This window comes from Sturnus vulgaris, chromosome 22 (genome assembly GCF_052056855.1).
Source record: "Sturnus vulgaris isolate bStuVul1 chromosome 22, bStuVul1.hap1, whole genome shotgun sequence".
Lineage (NCBI taxonomy): Eukaryota > Metazoa > Chordata > Aves > Passeriformes > Sturnidae > Sturnus > Sturnus vulgaris.
In genome coordinates, this window is record NC_142264.1 from 5,082,672 (window position 1) to 5,108,360 (window position 25,689).

Below are 25,689 nucleotides of genomic sequence, written 5' to 3' on the forward strand. Positions count from 1 at the left end.
CTATTTGAAAACTTCTTTGTGCTGTCAGTTGGAAGGATTTGATAGAAGTGAGTGCAAAGGAGTTGAGAAGGGTCCCCTGGTCTCTCAAATGCAAAGGAAGTTTGGACTGATCCTGTATTCCCTTGGATACAGCAATCTGGGCCAAATCACACTCCTGGATTGTAGCTTCACTTAGCCAAAGGAAAAACTGGGCAGGCCCCAGTCTGTGGGAACAGGGATGGCCAGAGGAGGGCTTTGGAGGCCTGGGCTGCTTCACTGGCCTGCATATTCCTGGCTTCCCTGCAGAAGGAAAGGCTTTTGCAGCCTGTGGTAGAAAGGAAAGCTCTGGATTGCTCTGCAAATTCTTTGATTTAATTTCCTGTTGCTCAGTGTCATTGATGGTCTCTGGAGCTGTCACTTGAACAGATGCTGCTTTGCAGACAGAAAATGAAAAAGCTGTTTGTTTTCTCAGTGGCACGAAGCAGGTGCTGGCAGGGTCCTGCTCCTGTGCTTTACTCCCAGAGCACAGCAGAGTCCCAGTGATGCTCATGCCAGGCTGGAGGGAAGGGCTGAGGGTGAAGGGTCTGAGTCAGGAGCCTTCCTAAGCCCTGTAACCCACTAGATGCTTCACTGCTTTATTTCCTTTAACCTTCTCCAGGCAGAGCTGCTCTTAAGGGACCCCATTTCCCCCAACCTCTTTCTAATCCAGTCTCTTTCTTTTTGTCTTTCTTATGTTTTAGATTCCTAAAGGTGTTTGTGCTGGTGCAAGAACCTCGGGGCGAGCTTGTCACAGAAGGAGAAACACAATGGTCTGTTTACCCTGCAGGCAGTTAAAACACACCCATGGAAAGCCAGACTCCCAGTCTTGTCTGGAGTTCCCACTTGAAAAATTCAGACCTAAAAATTCCATCCCAGTACGATTCAGATGCTTGCTCTTTTCCATGGCATGCTACTTGTGACTCAGATTTCCTTATCAGCCTCTCCCACTCTTCTGCCAGTCTGGCACAAGCCCCTCTGTCAAACATAACACACACTTCTCCAAACCCAATCCCTCCCAGCTTCTGTCAGAGAATTGCTGGCTGCCCTTGGATGCAGGGGGTAGCCAGAGAGTCCCAAGCATGTTCTGGTCTGTCTTCTGTCCCCTTGTCCCTCAGTCCATCTGGATGTGCACACTGGTCCATCAGCATTTCACACAGTGCCTTTAGTGCTAAACCTGCAGCTCCTCTCACCAGAGAGCGTGGAAAGGAGGTGGAAACCTCCCCTGGAACGGTGTTACAGCAGCTGGACTGGGCTCTCAATTTGTCAATATCAAACCTGATCCACATGTATTATTCAACATTCTGCCTTCCCCAAAAGGTCACTAATACTTGTCAGCCTTTATTTCTCTTTTTTCAAATCCAGGCTGATGCTCATTCCAAGTATTAAACCCCTCTGACCCTGCTGTTTTCCTGAAACCCTTGAAGCTCACGTATGTACTTGTTTTCCTGCTTGTTCTCTCTGCCCCCTCCTGTGTCCCTGCTGTTCCTCACACACACACACACACACAGACACACACACACAGACAGTGGCATTTTGGTTGGCAGCCCTTGTTGCTGCTCACAGGCCCCGTTTGGCTCTGGTTTCAGCCTGCATGCTCGCCCTGTTGCCTTGCCTGCGCCCACCTTCCTCAGGGTCACGTTATTTTGTGGCTCGTGGTTTAATCTCTCTGCAGTTTTCTTTTGGTTGGTTTGTTTTTCAGCATTTCAGACCTGCCTTCTCTTTTTGCATGACCTCCTGTGCGTTCTCATCAGTTCATGTTGGAATAACGGAGTTTTTTTAGATAAATAAAAGAGGAAAGAAAAAAAAAAAAAAAAGAAACCGCACTGTTTCCTTCTCCCATCTTGTTGTGGACCGGACCTGGACCCAGCAGCCAGACAGGAATTGTGACCACCCTGTTCTCACATGGTTTGGTTTGAAGCAGAAGTAGGATAAGTGATTCTGCACTTTATCATGTCATACAGTGGTAAGAGAGCTACAATATCTCCAAAAATCACATGATCTGGACTTCAACTGCCTAATAAAGGGTCAATTTCCTCTCTAAACTTCTACAAATTTCTATATTCTAACTTGGTTTCCCCTGAATTATTACCATTGTTTGGGTTTTACAGTCATGGGCATGTTTGAGCCCTGCCAGAGTCAGTTGCCACTTGATAGCTCCCGAGGGCCAAATTTATTCATGACTCCACACCTTGTCTGTGGGAATCTACTGGCTCTAGTCCAACTCCAGCACATTCTGTACAATCCCCACAAGTTGAGCAATTTTACATGGAAGCCTCTATGGGCAGTGACCCCAAAATGAAACCTCTCAGGGTTTGTTTGCAGGCAGGTGAGTGTTGTTTTGCTGCCTGCTGGGCTGTCCTGCAGGGTCAGCACATCAAAACACATCCCAGAATCTCAGACTCTCCATGTTGTGAAGAGAATGTTGGGATGAAGTGATTTTTGAGCTGGGTTATGTGTGGTGTTCATAATTCTGTCCCTTTCTCTCCATTTAAGACGCCAACTTTTGTTTTTACAAAGTCCCTTGGTGCTACAGTTCCTCCTGTAGCTGTTGTGTGATTGGTGCTTAAGAGTTGCCAGCATGAACCAGCAGAAGGTTTGTGATTTAAACCCAACCCAAATGTGCTGAGCACAGGCAGCACCTGGGCTGGGGCTGTCCTGCTGCAGCACTGGAGGGTCAGAATCCAGAAATCACTGCCTTATCACTGCTGCTGCTGTGGTCACTGAGCTGTTCAGATCAAGAGCAGAATGGGATCCCCACAGTTGGCACCTGTGGCTTTGTGCAAAGGCTTTGTGGTCTCCACCTGCCAGGGGATCTAAAGGGTTGAACAATTAACAGGTGTGCAAAAATATCCTTACAATATTTTTAGCTGCAGTATTTTTATTCTCGTGTCCAATGCACTGTTGAATCAGCAGCTAAGAATTAATTTTCACCTATTGTTGTGCCATCTATGTAAAAATTAGATCAAAGTTTGCTTTTCTATATTTAATCTGGGTGGACAGTATATTATTGTCAGCCTCTGTGGAACATTGGAACAATTGCAATGTCTGTGTTTCTAAATTGTGCTGTAGAAGGAGCATTAGCTTTAGCTGACTGATTCCTGAAGTTTTATTAAAAGACCATGTATGGAGTTTTTATAAACTTGGCAAGTAGTTCCCAAAAGCCTGGATCATAAAACTTATTTAAGAAATAGTGACAGTCATATCTCATAGTCTGCACACGTTTATTCCGCTGCTGTTATTCAGGGTAATGAATAATTTTTGTAGAATTTACCTTTGGCAAACGCTGAAGAACTAAATATGACTGGTTTATAAAAACTCTGCTTGGATTTACTAATCTTGCCCAGCAGCGTGCACTGTACATCCTATGAAATTTCATGATCCCCAGCAAAAGTCTCTAATGCCCTTTCTTAACACCTGTAAATAGAGAAGAAACATATTTACTGATACTCAAAGTCGTGTTTAATGCTGAGTATTTTTCAGAAATTCATTTAGTTTGATGCATATTGTTCTTTGTTTTTTTTGTTTTCCTGCCTGAAATGTCAGAAGACCTAAAAGAAGCCAAAATTCTATTTTAACATGATGATGTCGAGCACTTTTTTATTTGTATATGTGTGTGTATGTGTGTTTGAGCACTGATCTCGGTGGCATCTCAGTGTTGTGATTTCATTGCCAATGTAAAAGGTTCTGGTGTTGCCCATTCATTTCTGGAGACAGAATTCAACCAAATAAAGTGCTTCCATTTGAAAGCGAATATTGACCTTGTAGCAATGAAACAAAGTCATCTGCATATTTAAATAAACATTTAATTCCAGAAATACAGTTTCACTGGACCCTTTTGATCAGCCCGACTGGAAGAAAAATGGATTTGTTGCTTTTTTTTCCCAACAGAAAAGTTGGTGCCTCTTGCCTGGGGCTCTTGGGGCTGTTGAGCTGCAGCCGTCGCTCTCCAGGAGTTGCTGCTTCCCAGTGGAGAATGGGAATTTGAATTTGGCTGTGGCTGCTGCTTCAGCCACAGAGAAATTCAGACTCCAACTCCCCAGAGCTGTTCTCAAACTCCTCATTATTCTTCCTGACTATGGGGTGGATTTGGGTTTTGCTTCCAGCTGTAAAATGTACATGGAACAAGTGGATCAACACATTCCAGTGTGGTGCTGTTCTTAATTCTCTCTTCAGAAAAGTGAGGATACATTTTCACTTGTGGTACCTGTTGTTGGCTTTGGTTTTGTTTTTTATTTTATATTATTTCCTACTGGAATTTTCAGGAGTAGTAATTTGGCTCTGTCTGTACCTCTGACTGTTCCACACAGATGGGTCCCATCAGGTCACTTGGAGATTTGATTTTATCAAACTTTGACCTTTCCAGCTGGTGCAGAAGAGAGAATGAAGTGGTTGGGTTGTTTGTTTGTTTCTTTTTAATTTGGTCATGTGAAGAGAAAAAAAAATGGGCTGTTGTGGCTGGAGTTGTGTTGGGAGTGCAGGTAGTTTGTGCTTTTTCAGTAGGAGCCTATGAGAACTGGAAATTGGGGGAAAGATTTCATCTAAAGAGAGAGTTGTGTCATAGAATGCCTGTGGTGAGTGCTTTGTTCAGCTGGAAGTCTTGGCAGATGTTTTTGATGCTGATTAGTTTTATATTAAAACTCAGGCTGTTGCAAGCCTGGTAAGGAATGGGTTTGGGCAGGGATGTGTGGATGTGTCCAACACAGCAATGCCTCCCTTCACCAAATGATCCAAAAACCAGGCACATTTCTGTAACTGGCTGAATGTACAATTCCATTCTGATGTGCAGGGTTGTGAATAATGTGTGTGTGTCTCTAGCTGAGAGAAAAGCCCCAGCTCTTGGCCAGCTTCTCCATCACCTCTTGGTCCAGGTCACTGCAAAGAGCCCATCCAAGTGCCAAGATTTGCAGTTTTCCCACTCAGCAGGTGACACCTGGTGGTCCTTTCATCTGACAAATAATCCAGAGATTATTTTTGTTTCATACAGTCAAGCTGCTACATTTCTTCAACAGGATTTCAGCTGTTCTTTGCCAGCACTAATTAACATCCCTGTCAGTTCAGGACAGATCAGGGCTGTTTGTGACAGGATGCTGGTCTTCGGGTTTGGGCAATAATGAATAGGAGGGGGTGTTCCTTTGGCTCTGACTTGGATTTATCTTTCACAGAATCAGCACTGCTGACTTTAAATAGAAACAGCACAGCCAAAGGGGTGAGGGAGAGCTGGGGGTGTAGAGCTGAAGAGAAAGGGAAAAGAATATGAAATCAGGTTTTTGTATGGAGGGTTTGTGACACAGTTACAACAGAGAAATGGCACAGGAGCAGCACACAGGAACTGAACTCCTGGAGAACTGAGGGGGAGGGAGCAGAAATACTTGAATACTGAGGTTTGCTCCATCAGTCCCTACTGCAGGCACAGCTCTTTCAGCTCCCCTTTTTTGCAATTGGCAAAGGATAAAAGAAAAGGGAGAAATGACTTGCAAAGAGAACTGATTAGAGCTCAGCATTGGCTCCCAGAGAGTGTCTGAGGTGTGCTCAGAAATGCCACGGCTGCCTCCAGTGGAGCTGGAGGAAAGCAAGGCTGCAGCTGGATCTCAGATGAAATCAGGATGCAGAACTAACCCTGGAGTGTTTGACCAGGCAGAGGATAACCCAGAGCAGAGCCAGGGCTTTGCCAGAGCAGCCCTGGAGCTGTTTGTCTGGACTCAGGTGAGAGATTTGTTTCTAAGATCCAAGTCTGGATATTTGACTCCAAGCTGCTCAAGCATGTTCTGCATGTTCTTATTACCCAGCTCCAGCTCTGCTTCTTCAAACATTTCACTCACTTGGGCAGGGAATTCCTGCTGCTCCAGCCCCTCAGGCTCCTTTAGAAACTCTGTTAATTCCCAGTGCCCAGAGCCTGGTGTTCCCTGGGGAACAGGCTGCTGACGTGTGTTACCAAGGGAGGGCAATGGAGCAGCAGGGATATTTGGCCACACAACAGTGACAGGAAACTCTTGTAGAATCCTGAAACAGCTCAATGAAACTTCAACTCCTTCCCTTGCAAGTTACCTCCAGGATTATAATATTGTCAATGAGTAGCACATCCTGACTCCCCAGGCTTTCTGAGGCACACTCAGGTGAGATGGGGTTAATGAAAGGTGAAGGGAGGTCTGTGAGCAGAGACTGAAGGGGCAGGTGCTCTTTGACTGGCACAGGATGGTTTAGTGGCCTCAAGCTCCTCTTGCTGCTGCCTGGAAGGATCTGTCCCCACACAGCTTCTGGTCAGCAGGAAGTTTGAATTTTATTTTATATTTAATTTTTTAAAATTTTTTCTTCCTTCCACACCCTACTCCCTGGAGCTGTCAGCCCCTCTCACCAGGCAAGACAGGCCTTGTTGAATGCACATGTATTTATTGTACCACTTTCAGCACAAGGTCTAACACTGAAGCACAGGAGTGTCATTACAGTCTGTACAGCACCCTCTGGAACACAGACAACACAGGGGGACATGCAGCCCTGCAGGCTCTGCAGCAGATCCCAGGGCTGCTGCAGTGGGGAATAAAGACAGCTTGGAACAATGAGAATCTCAACAGTGGCTCATTCTCTGACCTCCCCTACAGTCTGGCTGGGTCTAAACAAACGTCCCATGAACAGGATTGTAAAATTAACATGCTGAATCAATTATAGACAATTTTTAAAGAAGTTGCTTTATGCAATAAACACTTGAACAAAAAAAGAAAAACAAAGAAAAACAAAAGGCCAAGTTTTTCTTCTCAAATTCTTCTGTCCTACTCCCTTCTCTCTCTAAGTCAAGGAGCAGCCTTTCCCTCCCTCGCCTCCCTTCCCATTTTCTGTGAGGAGCTCAGGAGGTCCCAGCTCCATGCAGTGTCTGGCACTGTGGCATCACCCACACCATGAACACCGAGTTTGTCTCCTCAGGCCCTGGGAGGCAGCTCTGCCTCCATTAAACCGCACTCAAAGGCTTGCAAACATTTCAACTCATGCCTTGCTGCAAGATGAACAAAAAACATGTTAAGAATAGCCCTGCTGAGAAAAGTGGAGTTTGGCCTTTTTTGCCCTCATTCCTGTCTCTGCTGCACGGGTGGCAGTAGATCTGGCAGCAAATTCATTAAATGAGCCACTGTACACACAAAGGACATCTGGAATGACCTCAGCACACAGGTGGGGGCTTGTCTGCAGAAAGAGCTCGTTCCTAAAAAGCTGCTTCACCAGCCTGGGCCCTGCTCAGCCAGGCCCCCTCCCCAGTCCTGGGTGCCCCCTCTGAAGGGGCTCTGTGTGAACAAAGGGGCCCCTCCTCAGCTTCACCCCCTCAGCTCCTCACCAGCTGAGGGGAGACAGACACAGGCTCATGGCAGGGTCAGTCTGAGGAAGGCTTTGGGAAGGAGGACTTGCCTTCCAGCTTTGCTGTCCAAAATGTGCTGAGCATAGGAGATCAGACACAAGGAGAAAATAAAATTCTGCAGGACCATGAAGGTGTGGGTTTGGGAGTGAAAGGAGAAGGGAATAGCTTCTTTCCAAATTTCTTATTTGATTGCAACTGAATTTGCAAGAATTTTGTAAAGAGCAAAACTAAGAAGTTGTGACAGCACCACCAGCATAAAACCACAGGGAGACCTCGTGGCTTTACTCAGACTCAAAAACAGGTTTCTCTGGTTGCAACACTGCCTGCTGGAAACATAAATAATCTCTCATTATCTTTACACATTTGAATTAAAAAGAGAAGTGCCAAAAGCAAAACCTGCAAAGGAGCAGAGCTCAGTGCACTGGGGACAAGCTGGGAGTGCTGGTTTGGTGTAAGCAAAGGAAAGGGAGAGGGCTCAGGTCAGGACAAGCCTGTGACTGTGGCTGAAGCCTCACACCACGGCTGGGCCAGAGGTGAGGTGCAGAGCTTTGTCCCAGTCTCCCAGCACCACCCCGTGCTCAGAGCCACATGAAAGGAGGAGGAGGAGGAGGAGGAAGAAACCTGCCTGCCCCAGGAGTGCTGGGGGAGCTGCACACACCTCGAGCCCCAGACAAGGGAGGGCGTTTGACCCCTCAGGATTCCCAGCCTCCCGTCCCCACAGAGGTACCTGTGCCGTCCCTGCCCTGCCCCTCTGCACCGATCACACTGCACGTGTCTCTGCTTCAATCTTCTGCTCCCCGTGCAGGTTTTCCAGCTCCTGCACCTGGGCCACGTTCTGTCTGATGGCAATCTCGGGACCCCCTCCATACAGGGTGCTTAAATAAACCCACGTCTCCTCAGAGATCTGCCCGTAGTCAGCACCTGCAAGGGACGACAGCAGGGAAAGGTCAGGGCACCACAACGCCAGGATTTCCCTCCAAACAGCTCCCCCACAGGCCCAGCCCAGGAGGAGGAGACCCCGGTGGTCCCTCCACAAAGCCGCGGCTCCTGCTGGGAGCACCAGTGTGTTCTCCATTAACCCATGTCCACAAGCACCACATCTACACATCTTTTAAATCCCTCCAGGGATGGTGACTTCACCACTGCCCTGGGCAGCCTGTTCCAAACCCTGACAGCCCTTTCCATACAGAAATTTCTCCTAATATCCAATCTAAACCTTGCCAGGCACAACGTGAGGCTGTTTTAACTTTGGAAGCTGGACCACAGCAGATGGTGAATGAAGACCACATCAAAAGCAACACAAGATCAAAGCTCCAGCACAAAGGGGAATGGTGGAAGGGGCCTGGGGAGCAGCAAGGCAGAAGCTGGGGGTCTGCAGAACCAGCCACAGCAGGAGCTGCCACTGGAGAACTGGCTCACTCAGGGCAGGGACTGGGTAGACAACTGTCATCTGCAACACCACCTTGCTCTGTGACTTCATTGTGCACAGCCAGATCCAGTGGAACAGTCTCCTTTACCTTTTAGGACCACCACAGGCAGCAAGCACCAGCCTTACCCTGCTTGACTTGCACGTGGCCACCTGGTTTTGTGAGGGCAATCTTGGTGTTGTCAATTGGTCCAGGAGGCTCTGTAAAAGAACAAACATGTCAAAAACCATCTGATTTCCTTGCTGTCTGCAGATTCAGATGCTTTCCTAACTTCTCCTGGTATCTTTGTCCTGCCCTGGGGATCTGCAGGCAGTCCCAGTGGCTGGTGCTTGAACCTGCCCAGCCGTGTCACCCCAGCCAGGGGCAGTGCTCAGCCAGGACCCAGCAAATGGACTGGATTCCATTCCTGCACTCCCCCCTGCCAGACCCCCAATGTCTGCTCCTTACCATTATCCTTGCCCTTGACAAAGGCCTCCCACTCCCGGAACCACTGCATGCTGATACAGTAGATGACACTTGGAGACTCCTCTGCCTGGAAAGCCTTGTTCAGCTGGGAGAGCAGCAACAGAGATACAGCAAGGACTTAAGTCATTCCTGAGATCTTGGGGAGGCCCCTTCCATTAACTGTAAGGCAGCCCTGCCATTCTCCAGAAGAACCCCTCCTCACATCCTGTTCCTGCTCACCAGAGCAGGCACAAGACAAGGATGGTTTCACACTTTCTGTCTGCACAGCATTCTCACTCCCCAGCTGCCCCTCTGCACTGGGGAACCCCCAGGCCAATCTCCTGGCCATGCTGTAGGTCACATTCTGGAAAACAAGCAGGAGTTTTCCAGGTGTCCATTTCCCACCCTGCCCTTTGCCTTGCTCCCAGATGCTTCCCACGCCAACCTTGATGAAGGTGTCGATTTCGATCCTCCTGCGCTTGGCGAGCGCTTCGATCTCCACTTGGCAAATGGAGCACACGTACAGATGGTTCACAGCAGGGCCACCCCCAAACCTGGGCACAGGGAGAGGGAGGGCAATGGAGAACTGCAGCAAAGTGGAAACTTCCCAGCCCTGCATCCTACAGGCAGGGATTTTTATACTGCTCCAGACACTCCCAGGTGAGGGAGGTGCATAGATTTTTTTTTTTTGTGGCTGCCTTAACTCAGCCACACTTTTGCTCTTCTGGCTTCTCTTTTGCTGTCTTTTTGGGACAGGCACTGATACAGCTCATCCTGGCCTAAATCAGGACACTCTACAAATACTGGGAGAAAGAATGGAATGGCCATATTCACCTGTTGTAGAGATATTCCCACACATTTTGGGGCAGAATCACAACCAGGTCATCAATGTAATGGTATTTATTAGGAGGGATCCCTGTGGAGGAAAGGCAAGTGGAACAGTTAACCAGGGATCTCATTATTGCTGTGCACAACAGACACAAATAAAAAGGCAGATTTTCCTTTATGAGAACTCTGATTCCAGAATCTGCATCCTTTGCTAATGGAAAACGGTCATAAGTTCATTAACTGTGGAGGTTTCTCAATCCACAGCCCAAATTTCTAATCAAGTGCTTCATTTCCAATTTAGAAGACAGATCTACAACCACTGAGTGCTCCCCAGCCTGGCTGGTCAAACAGCAGCACAGTCAGATGTATCAGCTCCCTTCTCCAAACAAACCCCGATGGCCAGCCCTGCTGACAGGGTAACACAGATAAACTCTGCCCTATCTGCTTTCTACAGGTTTGTTTTTAAATACAGAGAACTGAAAGCTGTTTTTTCCCAGCGCTAAACATCCCTCCCAGGCCTCCAACCAGCAGCACAATGGGTAATTGTCTCATCCCTCCTGAGCAGGCTGGAGTTTCTGCCAAGAGGATCCCACTGCAGCTTTCCCATAGCAGGACGGCAGCTGGAGCTTTTTCCTGCATTTGTTGATGCACCAGGAAGCATCAAAGGTGCTGCTCCCAGGTCCAGCAGCCTTACCTCCATGGGAGCATAGAAAGGTGTGGTTGGTGATGGGCCCAGGCTCAGCAAAGGTGTTGAATTTATTGAGCCACTCTCGAGAGATGTAGAACTGGAGCAAACTGTGCTCCTTCATGCTGGCCAGGGACACGACCTTCTGCCGCTCTCGCACAGCCTCCTCACTGCTCTTCCTGCAGCAGGGACAGGAGAACTCCATCTGTCAAATGCATTTCCAGGTGTTCTGTACCCAGGAAGGGGCTGAGGGCACAGCTCACCTGTAGAACAGCACATAGGCTTCTGCATTCTGCACCACGGTCTCATGGACCTCGGTGACGTACTGGTCATCGAACTCGTACCACTGGCCATTGATCACGTTCTGGCAGTAGGCAATGTAGTGGCCACCTGGAACAGAAAGCACAGCACTGCTGGGATCTGCAGTGCAGACAGAAGGCAGGCCTGGGATAATATCAGCAGCACAAACAGGATTAGCTGCTGGCACAGAACAGAGAGAGAGACAAAAAAAAAAAAAAAAAAAAGGATAATTCCTGTTCAGGCAAGCTTTGCTGGAGCAGCAGAGCCTGGCACTGTCACCCTGATTTGCCTTCCTTGGAAGAGCCTCTCAGCAAGACTGAACAGTGGAAAAGGGTTTGAGCCAAGCCTGTGGGGAGGCTGAAAGAGCTGCAGGGGATCTGTCAGAAGCTGCTCAATTCATTTTCCAGAGGGCAGAGGCTGTTCAGGCTGAGAATGGAGGGGGTCTTATGCTGCCCTTCAGCCCAGCAGAGGTGTTGGCTACCCCTGACCACACCCCTGCCTCACTCACACTCCTCCAGAGCAGGACTTACTGCCAGCCGTGCCGTGGTGACAGATGACTGACAGGAGGTCGTAGGTGGTGATCTGGGACACGCACTCCTTGGCCAGGAAAGGTCGCAGGTCCAGCCCCTCCAAGGGGAAGGAGACGTGGCTGTTGATCTTGAAGGAATACATCACCTCGTGCCGGAACCGCTTCAAGTGGATGCAAAGGATCTAAAAGACCAAGCACAGAGGACACCAAAGGGCAGTGTGGCCACGGGGGCTCTGGGAGCACAGCACATCTTTGTGTGCCTGATCTTTGCCTGATTCTCATGAATCCTGCTGGCTCATCAACTTAGACTGAGAAAGTCTCTTCTGATCTAAATACGGGACTTTGTCACCAAAAAACCTGCTGGTTTTATTCTACCTCTGGTCTCCTGACCTCCTCAGTGGCTGCTAGAAGAGAATTAGGAAACAAGGTGCTTTTACCCACCTCTGGGAGCCGGAGGACTTTGCAGTACTTCACTCCATTCCGTAGCCTGGGGGAGGAAAAGAAACGAGCTGTGAGGACTCTACAGCAAAGGCATAGCTGGGTCTTGCTCACTTTGGAATCCAAGACAAATCCTGAATTCCAGCAGAATTGTCCAGGCAGAGGACACAGCAAAATATCTGACGGCAGTACAGAGAAATAAAATTCCAGAAATAAAACTCCAGACATGCAACACAATACAGATAATGCCAACTTACTTCTTACACCGTTCACAGCTGTACATATTGTCCCCTGTAGAGAGAGAAGAGAGACATTATGCAGCTGCTCAGAGCATACAAGGCTGACACAGCTACCTTTCCAGACAGTGCAGAAAAAAAAAGATTATGAGCCTTTTGGGCAGGCCAGGATGAGAAGAGATCAAAACTCCTCTCAATAAGTGTAGGCAAGAAAGGGATGCAGCCAATTAGCAGGAAGGATGAGAAAGCGAAGAAACTGAGGAGCCATAGCACTCAACCAACCAACATCTTTGCCTGCTCCTCACTGAGGACACTCTCACCCAGATTTCCCACCCCTGAGCAGGTAGAAAAGTTCCCTCCTGTTCAAAGATGCTGAGCTGCCAACTTTTGGCACTGCCAGTCTCTAATGACACGCCAAGGCAGGATTTCTAGATTTAATCTGCCTTCAAAATCCATATGGAATGCTCTTCCATGCTGCCAGACCCCACAGAAAAAACTCACCCTTCAACTCATCTGCTGCAAAAAAGGCAGCAAGGCAATCCTCCAGTGTCACCACAGGACCCCAAAACCAGCTAGGGATACAGGACACCACAAATCTGCAGAGGAGAAGGGATTAAGAGTTATAAGTAAAATAGCTGAATGCTTTGGCACACAAAACCCCAAGTGGATGATAAATTTCCTTCTAGCTGAAGGTCCTAATCTCATCCCACACCCCAAGGGAGCAGGGAAAGCACAACTGCTCTCAGCTGATGTTCCTACTCAAACTGGAAATTATTTGGAAAACTACACCAGGAATTAATTTGCTCTGGAGGGCAAGTCTGAGGCAGCAGTGAGGGGTGATCAGCTGCACAAGAGGCTGTCAAGGTGTGTGAGAGATCTAGAGGAGCAGTAACAACTGAACACATGAACAGGATCAAAGCCCTGTGAGGTACCACACACTGTCCTCCAAGAAATGGTTCCAATTGACATCCCAATGTTAACACCCCTGGTTAGGGACAGCTGCCTTCCAGCACTGAGGGGCAAATCCCATAAAACAGGTCCTGCAGAGGGAACACACCTCCGGATATACTCCATGATGAAAGCAATCCAGCCTTGGGAGGCATAGTTGTCCCCACATGCCCCTGTCTTGGCTGGCACATTTTGGTAGATGGCAGAGTGCAGCTTGGCCAAGTCCTCTTTCCCTGGGATTGGGAGTGACAGGTCCTGGAACGTCTCCACTGTTGTAGAAACCTGGAAATATCCAAGAGGAAGAGATCTGGGTTTCCCATGTGTGTCATGGAGCTGGCACCTGACCTTCATCACCTTTTATCACTGCTTGGATTTAGCCTAGGCTAGAAACCTGAGCTGGCAGCAGGAGCAACTCCCTGTGGCTAATTATTCTTCCCTGCTGTCAGCACTGACTTCTGTCATGGGTTTTGTAGCACTGGACTCAGTTTTCTCATGTGAATGTGATACTGCTGGGTCAACTCAGTGACACGGATCAGCAAACACAGAAACACATCTCCTTGGCACGGCAGCTTCTCACAACTCCCCTGCCATCACCTCTCGCCATGTTAGCAGGTGCTGCATCCCACAGGGCTTGCAAAGAGCAGCACCATTCCCTAGGGGGAGATCTACAAAGCACAAAGCCCGTGCTGGGTGGCTGGGAGGACCCAGGACACTCACTCTGTCACAGGTGAGGCACTGCACCAGGCTGAGGATGGAGCCGTCGAAGATATCAGAAATCACACTGCGGTAACGGAGCTCCTTCTTCTTTTTCCCAGAAGCCTGCATCTGGGCTGGAAAACAAGGAATGGTCCTCTCAGTCTCACATCTCCACAGAGGCACACAGCCACATCAGAACACGGAACAAGCATTGTCCTGATGTTCAGACCCCATTCCACAGACATGGTGAGGCAAGCTGTTAAGAGACACGGAGGACTCTGCTGTGGTACAGGGGAGAGGCAGCCAACTGAACCAACACCAGTCAGCTCTCAGGAGGCAGAAATTGTACTGGAACTCCTGTTTCCAGCCTTTTACACGTTTAGAAGCCTGGTCCTGCCACAGACAGTCCCTGGTTTTCTGAGGTCTTGTGACATTTGGCTCCAAGCTTTGCATTTCACTTCCTCTCCCCCTCACCTGCCTCTGTATTTTGTCCTTTTTTTTCCCCTCTGACATTTACCAAGTGTTCCCCAAGTGTCTTGCACTGGAGAGGACTCTCCACAGCAGGGACTGGCCAAATGCAAGGTTTTGTTTAACAACAGACCTTGTCCCCACATACACGTGCAGGCAGACAGAGTGGTTTTCATACAGCCAGAACATCTGCAGCTGTGCTGACCTCAGCCAAGGGGCTGAAGAAAGAATGTCCTCATGGAGCAGCTGGAGGGACAGTGGTACAAGCACAAGCCATTGTGTTTGCAGACTATGCAGTGTTGAGGGATTTTGATTTGCAATTTGCTCTGGGATGAAGGGACCAGTTTGATAACAACACAAGCCAGGCTCCATTCTGCAGTCTGACAGTGCTCCCAGCATCGCAGGGACATCTGCAGCCCTAATTCCATTCCTGTGAGCCCAAGATGTCCAAGAGGCAGGAAGCTCTGTCAGGAACAGCATCTTACAGTTCTTTTGCCCACATGCCATGAAATTCAAGTCTGGTAGACAAATGTTTATGTATCCACACACCCCTAAAGGGACAGAGCTTGTGCCTGGAAATTCAGAGCCATTTTATTAATGACAAACACAGCATACAGATGCAGGCATGAACCATTTCAGGCTCCAGTATAAGAACACACTACAACATCACTGTGCCCAGAGCTTAACTTTATCTGCAGGTTTACTGTAGCCTTTGCCAAATACTATTTTAGAATACACTGACGTCCAGGGGAACCAGCACTTCTTATATCTGTTAATCAAGAATCATGATGGATTCCTTCTCTCCCCTCCTCTACGTGCTCCCCCCTTTGCCCCCCAGCAATCCCTCTTTGCACTACCTTTCTTGAGTATGTAGGAAGGTCCAAGCCTGGCAGGACTGGAGCGGGGAGGGCTGCTGGAGAGCTTGGAGTGCATTTCATGATGGACTGGACTGCAAGGGCGTGAGGAGCAGCGCACATAGGCATCATTGTCAGGTTCTGTTTGGGAAAATGGGGAGGGAAAGGGCACTGATGAAAACCCCAGTTATGAAAGGCAACTGCACTGCAGTTTGTGTCAGCCTAACTCTGTGTTCCAGCACAGAATCTTTCCCAAGTGTGCAGTTCAGTGTCCATTACCTTTCCTGCTTGCACAGGACAGACACAGCTCCCTCAGTCACTGGTGAGAGTGCATGCGGAGCAGTACCTAACAGCTAATAATTACATACTAAAAAATCCCAAAAAACAACCTGCCATTTTTTCACACTTATGACTAATTAGTTTTTGCAGCTTGCTCCTGTAGCCCTAAACCACACAGACAGCATTGCTGCCTTCAGTGCCAGCTGGCAGAGTAAGACTCTTACATAAAGAAGCGTTGAAAGATCGGATATGTTCAGCTTGAGGTGACTCCACACTGCTGCTCTTTTCTTTTCCCTGAGACACAGAAATGTTCAATCTATGCCTCTCCCTTTTCTCTCCCCAAAGTCCACAGTCCAACGTTAGCAAATACCTTCTGCCATGCCTTTTCCACAGCTGATATTTCCTCAGGCCAGCGTATCAAATAAAGAGACATACACATACCAAACCTTTCTTCCTAAAAGGCATCAAACCAGTGTTTGCAGGCTTGGCAGAGGCAGCTCTCACTGCTGTGCCTTTACTCAGCTCACAGCCTGGCTAAGCACCTCTCTGGCTTACCAAGTACACTTTCTTACAGAAGCAATTGTGCAGAAAGGCAGGGATTGAGGAAAATCTTGGATGCAAATCTTTTGAACCACAGAGAAGGAACAATCACATTATGTGTTTGCCACTGCACTACACCACAGTGCCTGTGCAGGATGGTAACACATCTTCCTGGAAATATCCTGACTGGAAGAGGGGTATACCTGGTGTCCTACATGGGCTGGCAGGACAGGGAGCTGGCAGCATCTCAGGTGAGGCTCTGCCATCGACTGGCATCATGGTAGTGTCAACATCTGCATCTTCATCCACCTGCTCCGAGTTGCTGCGCCGATGGCCGCAGGAAAACTTTCTGTCCTTCATCCTCTCTTTCTCTGAGATCCCTCTCCCTGCTTCATCCTGGATGAGCAGCTCTGTCTCTGCCAGGGAATTGCTGCCCATGCTCCCTGAGGTCCGGCTCTGACCCTCTCCTTCACCCCTGTCACTGCTGGAGTCACAGGAGAGGAACTCGTCCTCTGAAGGGCTTCGGTCGCCCTCCCGCTTGTCCTCCTGGTCACTGATGTCCAAATCCCTCGTCTCTGCTACCACTGGTTCCTTCAGTTCTTCATGGAGCTGATCCATCAGGCATCGCAGGAACTCCTGGGTGTCCTGAAAACCAAGGTTCCACATCAGTATCCAGCCACAAATGGGGCGATGAGAGGGGAAAAAGAGGAAATGACTCCACTCACAGCCGATTCCAAGAGTGCCCACAAAGGTGAGCCTGCTCTGCAGCACACAGACCCAGCTAAAACAGGGCCATGCACCAAAGGCCTGTCTGTTATAGAAATGCTTTAAATCTTAAATAATTAAAGGCCCATTTTTTTTTTATCTATCTTCAGCTGAAAGACTTAGAAAAGCCAGAGAACAGCTGTAGAAGGCAAACCAGGAGCGCATTTATCAGGGGTTTGTCACAGCTAATAACGAAAAGGCAAGGAGAAACCTGATGAAAATAGCAGGCCCTGGAGAACAAACTCCTACCCACAAACACATCTTAGGAACACTGACTTCTGCTCATGGCAAGCCACCTCTTACAGAGGGCAGATTAAAATCTTTAATAAACAGGGAGAGGAACCAGAAACTCAAAGCTATACAAACTAGGTGCAAGCTCCTACATTCATAATACATGGTAAAAGAGCTGGTACATTGGCTTCAAAGGAGCTGCTGGAAAGCAAGCTGGTATTTTGACAACTGCAGAAAGTTAATTACGACGTTTCAGTTGTTTTATGAAGTTTGGCTTTTAGCCTGCCCTGCCTACCTTTCAAATTTATCTCTTCAGATCAGAGGTTTCCAATCCAACGTATTTCACATCAAAGACAAATATAGAAGGTCTTTCATTAATCATTATTTTTATTCTTTGTTTTGATTTCTTGTCACTATCACAGTTTTGATGCACTGTCACTTCTCTAGTAAATTTTCTAATCATAGTTCATTGCTTACATTTTTTTATAAAGAACAAACAGAAGAGCTACGCTGATAAAGACTTCAAAGGAAAAAAAAGGATACTACCTTTAAATAAGACTTAGTTTTGCTGTAATTCTCCAGAAAAAGAACACAGAGCATTCATATCTTTGACTTTTTAGTGCAAATTTATCCAGGTTCCTCAGCCCTGCCATGAACAAATAATACCAAACTCTTATAGAGCAGATATCAATAGATCTCAAAGTTGTTTATAAAGGATTTGACCACCATAATTTCAGAGGTGAGCAAGCTGACACGAGAAAATGAATTGATTTGGTACCAGCAAGCCAGAGGTAAGCCTGGAAAAGACTCCAGGTCTCCCAGATCCCACCCAAGTGCTCTATCAAATCACTGATATTGAACAGAAAGACCATTACCCCTGAGATCAAGCTCTTCCTTCTGAACACAAGCACCAACACTGTAAGAATTAAATTCCCACCATGTCTGGAATAATGGCATGGTTTTTTTCAGGCCCCACCTGCTGTGCATAGCCTCGGAACATGGGATTGACAAGCTTGATTCCATGGGATAGACTGCTTGGAACAACATAACTCGGGCTGGTTAGACATGGAAAAAGAAAAAAGAAACAGTCAGTTTGCTTATCAGGCCTGGAGCCAGTTTGTCTGACAGGCCATAACAGGGTGTGGTGTGCAGTTAAGATAATTATGCATCTACAAAGCCTGGGCAGAGATTTCTGCATGAGCTGGGTGACAAACACACCAAGAGACAGAAAACACCTTGCAGTCATTTCAGGCTGTCTTTCCAGAGGGACCCTTCCCCAAAACACATTTCACTTACAGCTTTGTCACACTTTTGAGTGTGGAAAGTGATTATTTCCAGAGCAGAGTTTAGCAATTAGTTCCTTTGTTTGATTTTCCAGCACCAGGTCTGTCTCAAAATCTGGGCAGGCTGACCACCCAGTGAATGAGATAAATCAAATTAATGTTAAAATGACATGATATTACCTCAAAGCCTGCAGCCTCCTCCTCCACAGTTCACCTTGCTCCAAATCTTACTTATTCCTTGTTAATAATGAACTTGAGGCAAACATGCAATGCCATTTAAATTCCTGTTTTAATGGGGCTAAATTTATCGCACAGAGCAGACATCTTCAGATTTAAACAGTTACATAATTTTGCACTGTCCTTTGAAGTGGTCTAGAATTTGAACCAAGAGCAAACATTTCCCAAAATGTCCCCTGCATTTTCCAATCTATCCAATAAAAATCTCTGAATCACTTTTTTCATCCAAAGCATCAGTTCCTCTGCTAATCAAGAGCAGTGCAATTAAGTGGTGGCCACTGAAGTCTACGTAAAATACTTGGAGATAACCCCAAGTATTCCCTTACTCCATCATTTTTTCTTCATTGCCAACAGGGGAGCTATATTTAAAAAAAAAATCTCTTCCTTTTAAAAATTGTAATATTAAGAATGAATTCTTTTCATTGCCATCAATGTGTCCATTTCATCCCCAGCAGCAGGACATGGGATCTCCTGGATCCCAGGGAATCCTCACATCCCTATCCATGCAGAGGATGAAATCACTGCCTCAGACAATGCACTTGTCCCTGAGGATCAGATTTCCTTTCTGCTGATGCCAGACCTCAGAACTAACACACCTCTGAAACCTGGCCAGGTTAGATCAGGGGTCACCACGCACCGTTTCTTGTGCCAAACCTCAGACACCAACTTCTGGTAACTTTTGCACAGGGCAGGTTTCTTATCTGTACGGACCAGTCCACCACATTCCAGGAAAAACTGTGTGAGAGGTGGGCTACAAGAGAAGGAAAAAGAGAAGAATTCAGCCCACAGAAATTTCTCTTCTGCTTCTATTTATTTATCAAAACTTCGTGCAGGCCTCATCAAAAGCATGCTTAAGGTATTGATTTTAAACCAAGGGAAGAACTGATTCCAGATGCAGATGTGACTCCTCTCTTGGATCAAGTGAAAAAGGCTGATCTGAACCTGTTCTCAGCACAGAAAAGAACCTGGAATTAGTTTTCAGCAGGATGGCTAGAGAATATTTTAGGATATAGGTTATTAGAATGACATCAGCATGGAGAATAAAGAGACATGACACAGCTTTCTCTGGGATAAATAATTTCTGTTGCAACAGAAATAATGAAGTTTTATTTCAAGCATTCATCTAAACATGAGTCTTGTAAATAACTATGGGCTGGCTGGTCCCTCAATTTCCTACTGTAACTCTTCTGTTGCACTTAAAAAACACTATTTTTTTCTGTCCCCGGCCTGGCTAATCTCTCTTTGCAAGACTCATGAAGGTTTCAGATCAGAGGTGACCCTTCTGGTATTTAGTGAAGCCATTTAAGACAATACTGAAAGCCCTAATGCCTACCAGTTTGAGAGGGCCTGAAGTGCTGCATTCATGTAGCAGGAGTTCCCAAGATTTTTCATTCCAGTAAGGCCTAAAGCACAAACAAGAGAGGGATGAATCACTTTCCAGATGTGCTGCTTTCTATATTCCTCCCCAAGGAGAGAGAATCCAGCCCTTTCTAGGCAGTCTCCATATTCTGCTGCCAGGAACCCTCTCAGTGCAGGTCCTACAGACTGCAGAGTTGCCCTGCCAGCTCTTTCATCAACTCAATGCAAAGTTACCTCTTGGTTTCAAATCATCATCCTCTGATTCAGATTCGCCTTCATCAGCCACTGCAATTGGAACAGCTTTCAGAGGGTGAGCAGGCAAAGGAGAATCCTAGATTAAAGACAGAGAAATAAGTATCAGTCACAGGCCTGCTTTGAAAGATGAACTGTGAGAGATATTATCTTACATATAACTCAAGCCAGCCTTCAAGAAAAGTAGAAGGAGAAGAAAGAACAGGTTGCACTGTCTATCCTTCTCACTGAGGCAGCAGGGAGTGGAAATAGTGCCATTACTGCTTCCAGTACACGTGATAAGAAACATCAAATGTCACAAGTACATGTTTCTGGTCTGACAGCTGAAATTTCCATGGGCCATGCATTGGAAATGAAAATGTGACAGACAGATTCTTCTCACATGCAGATACCCCATTGGAAAGGTTAAAAATAAAGTCAGAATGGATATCCAAGTCATAGAATCATAGCATCATAGAATGGTTTGGGTTGGAAGAGACCACAAAGGTCATCTAGTTCCCACTCCCAAGTCATCTGTCTTTTTGCTGGGAGATCCTGCAAGTCAGGGCTAGTGGTCCTCTGGCTACAGACAGCCACGTTCAGTGATGGTCTCCCCATCACAGCAAACACTGCACCACGGCAGAAATCACTTGGCAGATTTTACACCAGGCACAAAAAACCATGCCAAGGACTCAGGCCTGCCCTGTGTGACACAGACCCACCGGCTCAGGGAACTTGACGGGGGGTGAGGGCGGGTGAGCAGCCAGGCGCTGCTCCAGGAACACTTCCTTCTCACAGGCATAGCACCACACACGGAACGTGGTCAGGTTCACTGTCAGGTTGTGCTTCTTGGCCTGGAAATTAAAAATGAAACAACAGATTTGCTCTGGCAGCTGGCTTGAGCTGGAGCACAGGACTGGGAAAATCCAGTTCTGTCTGTTTAAACGTGGGGAACAGAGAAAAGCTCACCTGTGCATGAAGTGTGCTGTGGTCAGCAAAGGACTCCCCACAACCAACATAAGGACAACCAATCTAGAGAGGGGAAAGAGCCAAAGCACAATGGACACATCAAGTTAGACTCTTTAGAAAACAATCTGTAACTCGAGTCCTAGCAGCAGCAGCAACTTCAGAATTATCCTTCCAGTTTTCTAACCTGTTTTTTATTCAGGGCCCAGAACAATACGGAAATTTAGAATTGATGGAAATTTAGAATGATTTAAGAAAGAAAACTTGGAACCAGGTTTGCACTCAGGCAAAGTCTCTGTTCCAAGGCCATTGCTCCGAGCAGCCCCAAGGCTGGGCATTCCTGTGTAAAAATAAACAGTCCCTGCCTGCATGTCCCATGGCATTCACTTCCACCGTGTCACTCTGCAGCCTCTCCACAGGTTCCAGCAGAGGTAACCCCGAGCCAACAACACTGGGGAATCGATTCATTCCTACTGGGAACAGCAGGACAATCCCCTACAAGGAGTGAACAGTTACATCTTGTCACATTGTGACAGTGTTACCCTTTCACCTAGAGAGTCTCCCCTGTGGAAACCATCAAAAACAATGTATAGTTCTAGTGTGAACCCTTCTTTGCTCCCCACTCTCTTTTCAGTGTAAATGCTATTCGAGCGAAGCCCCACCACATCATGCACATAAACAAGCCATTTTTACCTGAAGACAAGCCCAGAGGTTTGGTCCCACAGCTCCACAAGACTGGCAAGTTCCCTGTATAATCACAATAAAAGAAGGTTTGTTTACTTGGTTGGTTTTTAAGTAACCAAATCCTTGAAGAGCAAGAAACTTCTCTGTAAAACAGCCCAACCATCAGCTCATAGTATTTCATTCCTTAACACCACACTTCCAATCAAACACACAATTGCATCACTTTAGCTAAGTGACACATTCAAGCAAGATAAAATGAGAAATTTGTGGAGTCACAAAAGGTGATTTTATGGGACATGTGGGTAAATCAGGGGGGGAAGGAGAGTTTCTCTCTGGAGATAGGCAGCATTTTCTTCAAAAAGCAAACATGCAAATCCATGCACAACAGCTAAAAGGGAAAGGACTCAGAGCCACAACCCTGTACCTTGGATTTGAGCAGCAGATCATCCCTGGTCACCTCTCCTATGGAATCCAGGTGAGGACAGATGTCCCTTGTATCCCCCATTTTCACCAACACTCATGTGAGGAAGGTTTCCTAGGACAAAAAAGGATGGTTCCTTTCACTACATGTCACATTTGCTCTCATGATTGTAAGAAGATACTTGGGCATGTTTTGCATATTAGAGCTCCACATATATCTTTAAGGTTCAGGGATTGAAACAAATCTAAACCTGGAGCCCCACAAGCTGGCACAATCTGGCCCCACTGCTGAGTGGCTGCACTGTGGAATTGCAGGGAAGGAGCAAAGCCATGGGGAGGAGAGAGAAACAAATAAAGCTAATAAACCATATCATGGAATGTGCTGTCAGAAATGCTGGGCACACAGGCACAGCTTCAGCTGCAAAGATACAAATCTAATTAGCTCATTTGCATGAAACTCTGATGAAAAGTGAAAGATGCTGTAGCCTATGACACCAGTACTTAGCCTGTGGTGTCTATGAGCTTCATGCACCCAACTGTGCTGATCTGAATCTAACATTTCGTTGTTACATTACTTCATCAAACATTAAAAATATGATTAGTTCTAAATGAAGCTGGCCAAGAGGGAAATAGACTTAAATGAACTGTAACACTGATAAGCAGGCTTCAGTCTCTGAGGAATTTACCATTTCATGGGTAGATTTTTAACAGTATGAGCCACATAACTCAAAGTCTGTACAAAACATAAAAACACACTTTTCCACCCAGCTCATACATCCAAGCACCACAAGAACAGATGATTTCATAGCTTATGAACACAATAAACACTTTTATGGTGGTCCATGGATATGTAAAAGACTTTAAACATGTCTCAGTAACATGCAGCTACAAAAAAATGAAGAGTTTGTATTTCTTAAGCGTAGTTTAAATAACCTTGCTCGTGGCTGTTAAAAAAATAGAAAAGAAGATAAGTGGTATTAATAGCACAGACAAAGATCCAAAATATTACAGTTGGCTGGAAATGAAGCAGATGTGAAGAGCCCACATCATTGCAACAAAGAAGTGAAAAATCTGATGAACTTGATGTTAATGACTCCAGAAGCAGCATGGCTGCTACACTCTGCTTTTTTTCACATTTTGAAGACATTTGAAACAGTTCCCAGTATTATCTGGTCTGAATCACTGACAGTAGGGAGAAAAGAAAAAAAAATTATAAACTAGTAGGCCATATCAGTAACACTTATCTTGGGAGTGGAAAACCTTGCCTAGCACCTTGTCTTGGCAGAAGATAAACCTCAAGGATAATTTTATACTGTTTTCCCAGCACTCTTTAGAACTGAATAACTGATGGGAGGAGCAGAGGGAGAAGAAATCATATGTGCATGGTAGAAAACACCACAGGGGTGCTGACCTGGATCTCAGTAACCTGTGAAAAGAATTTCAGAGGTTACAGAGCAATTTCATGCAGCTTCACAGAGAAGGAACACAGCACCGTGTAACACATGTTGATTTAAAAGATAAATGACAAGAGCACAGTAGGTTTGACTAACACAGAAAACTGGGACATTTCAGACACTTCAGAATTCCTTCACCAAAACAGATCCCTTCCCCCAAATGCATCAGCTGGTCCAATTAAAAAGTATCAATGCTACATTTGCTATTTCACCATCCTTGATTTCTTATCTCTCTCCCAGATGTCCCCCAGAAAATCTAATGAACAAAATACTGTTTTAAAATTAATTCCAGACCCCATATCTTCACCAGCTTAAGCTAACTGAGAACTGGTTTTGAAGCACATTTTGTTAAGTAGAGTCTTCTGGATGTGGATGGTTTCAGTGCATTCTGTGGGACCACCCCTCTCCTCAAAATTAAAACCATGTCTTCAGACTTTCCAGCACTAGGGTGCTGATCTTACCACACAGGGCTTCCCTTTCTGAACAACGCTGGGAAAACCTCAATTTTGCCTCTCAGCCCTGACCACACACACCAGAAAAAGGTTCAGAAGGAAATATTCAACTTATGCCTTCCCACGACTCTGCCCTAAGAGCTACAGATGGTACACACAACTCTAATTCTGCTCAGAAAACCAGGAATTTCAGAAAAGCACTGTCAGAGAGCTGAACTGTGCTTGTCAAAATGTACTGTGTATGACGGGAAAACAAGTTACCCTAAAACAAGTCCTTCAGCCTGTCTTTGTCGAGCACCACTGAAGGAGAACAGTACACGAGCACGTCAGAACAATTCCTCTGTAACTGCAACCTACTTTCAGTCGCTTCAGCTGCTGCCAAACCCAGCGACTCTGCCTTCTACAGGAACACATTTCTAGGTTTTCGTTGGTTGTTTTTCTTAAAACAACTGTGTGTATTTGTACCAAAGCTAGAGCCAGCTGTCAAGAGTTTCAGATTCATGCAGGCTGACATTCTTCGAAGCAACTGCACAAATAAAAAAAATCTTTGCACTGCTAATCCACAAAACAACTACCAGGTCTGGTCTTGCATAACCTACCAAGAGAAAGAAGTATCTGCAGTTGTGCTCTGAGACATTTTATACTTGAGGTACTGAAGAAAGAAATATTTACTGAACTGCCCTACTGACAAAGCAGAAGCAGAAAGCAGGTGCTCCTGGCTCGGAGCTGCATCAGTTATGGGAAAAACAGGAGGTTTATGTGCAACACGCAAAGAGAGCAGGTCTGAGCGCTGATTTATTATGGGAGGTCACGACACAACGACTCACCTAGAGACTAAGCTTTCAGGCAAAAAACACCTGCGGGAAATTCCCCCTTGCCCGCTATGTCACTCCTCAAGCGCAGCAGACCCCCAAAACACAAGTCCTCTACTGACAGAGGTTATAGCTGCCAGACACGAGCGAGGCTGAACACAAACAGCCCAAAGCCGCAAGGTCTCGCTGCTGGGATCAGCACCAGCCCTGGGGGTGCAGGGCCGCCCCAAAGCCGGGGCACGGCAGGACCCGGGCCGGAGCTCCCGCGGCCGCTGCTGCTGCATCATCCCCGGCGCGGCCCGGCCGCCCTCCCTCCGCACAGCCCCGCGGCCACGGCCCCGCCGCCCCCGCCCGCGGCCCTCGCTCACCTGCGGGGTGCCCGGGCCGTCGCCGCCCCCGCCCCAGGCCGGGCCGCCGGGAAGGGCCGTGGGCCCCGAGCAGCGCGGGGAAGCGGCGGAGGAGCGGCCGGTGCCGCGCAGGCCGGGGGAGGAGCGGGGGCCGGGCCCGGTGGGGCGGGGCGGGGAGGGACCGAGCGGAGGAGGCGGTGGCGGCTCTGACCCCGCGGGGTCCCGGGGCTGGGCCCGGGGGCTCCCCGAGCACTCGGGGCTCAGCCACCACGGTGGGTGCTGGAGGGGCGAACCCCAGCCCGTTCGGCCGGGGACCCAACAGTGCGGCTCGGTGCCTTGGTCAGCGGGGAGCAGCCGGGTGAAGGAGCCACGTCCCGCCCTAAGGGCTGCGCTGTCAACCCGGCTGTGGGACCGACGCT

The 25,689-nt window shown here is 47.3% G+C and overlaps 2 protein-coding genes across 16 annotated transcripts in view; one reads left to right on the plus strand and one right to left on the minus strand.

Moving 5' to 3' along the window:
- FNBP1 (formin binding protein 1) overlaps positions 1-3,769 on the plus strand; it is a 92,008-nt gene extending 88,239 nt beyond the window's left edge. For all 13 annotated transcript variants that reach the window (XM_088177315.1, XM_088177301.1, XM_088177302.1 and 10 more), the window contains one exon: positions 720-3,769. In XM_088177315.1, the coding sequence (XP_088033441.1) occupies positions 720-727 (8 nt within the window). In that variant the 3' untranslated portion in view covers positions 728-3,769. The remainder of the gene's footprint in view (positions 1-719) is intronic.
- A 32-nt stretch (positions 3,770-3,801) lies between these two features.
- Positions 3,802-25,346, minus strand: USP20 (ubiquitin specific peptidase 20). Of its 3 annotated transcripts, none has more exons than XM_088177271.1 (25): positions 25,292-25,346; positions 22,210-22,320; positions 21,795-21,848; positions 21,105-21,167; positions 20,858-20,989; positions 20,139-20,235; positions 19,879-19,948; positions 19,183-19,296; positions 18,002-18,080; positions 16,233-16,674; positions 15,214-15,351; positions 13,910-14,022; positions 13,302-13,474; positions 12,746-12,840; positions 12,266-12,299; positions 12,012-12,057; positions 11,572-11,752; positions 11,005-11,131; positions 10,751-10,920; positions 10,063-10,144; positions 9,674-9,782; positions 9,232-9,334; positions 8,913-8,984; positions 8,085-8,278; positions 3,802-4,121 (listed from the first exon to the last, which is right to left on the minus strand). In XM_088177271.1, exons 2-24 carry the CDS (start codon positions 22,288-22,290, stop codon positions 8,118-8,120), a joined length of 2,736 nt encoding a protein of 911 aa, XP_088033397.1. In that variant the 5' UTR covers positions 22,291-22,320; positions 25,292-25,346; the 3' UTR covers positions 3,802-4,121; positions 8,085-8,117. The 3 variants fall into 3 exon arrangements, with proteins under 3 accessions (XP_088033397.1, XP_088033396.1, XP_014728703.1); XM_088177270.1 differs by having other exon boundaries at positions 3,802-4,964; XM_014873217.2 differs by lacking the exon at positions 3,802-4,121 and having other exon boundaries at positions 6,386-8,278; positions 25,292-25,345.
- Between the last annotated feature and the right edge of the window lie 343 nt (positions 25,347-25,689).

What these genes read in the sequence shown, in the direction of transcription:
- USP20 (XM_088177271.1), bottom strand. Translation starts at nt 22,290, where the DNA reads ATGGGGGATACAAGGGACATCTGTCCTCACCTGGATTCCATAGGAGAG. An exon ending in GAGGTTTGGCACAAGAAACG is followed by an intron (nt 18,081 to 19,182) that starts GTGCGTGGTGAC and finishes ATGTCTAACCAG; the next exon opens with CCCGAGTTATGTTGTTCCAA. An exon ending in ATCATGGAGTATATCCGGAG is followed by an intron (nt 12,841 to 13,301) that starts GTGTGTTCCCTC and finishes TCTCCTCTGCAG; the next exon opens with ATTTGTGGTGTCCTGTATCC.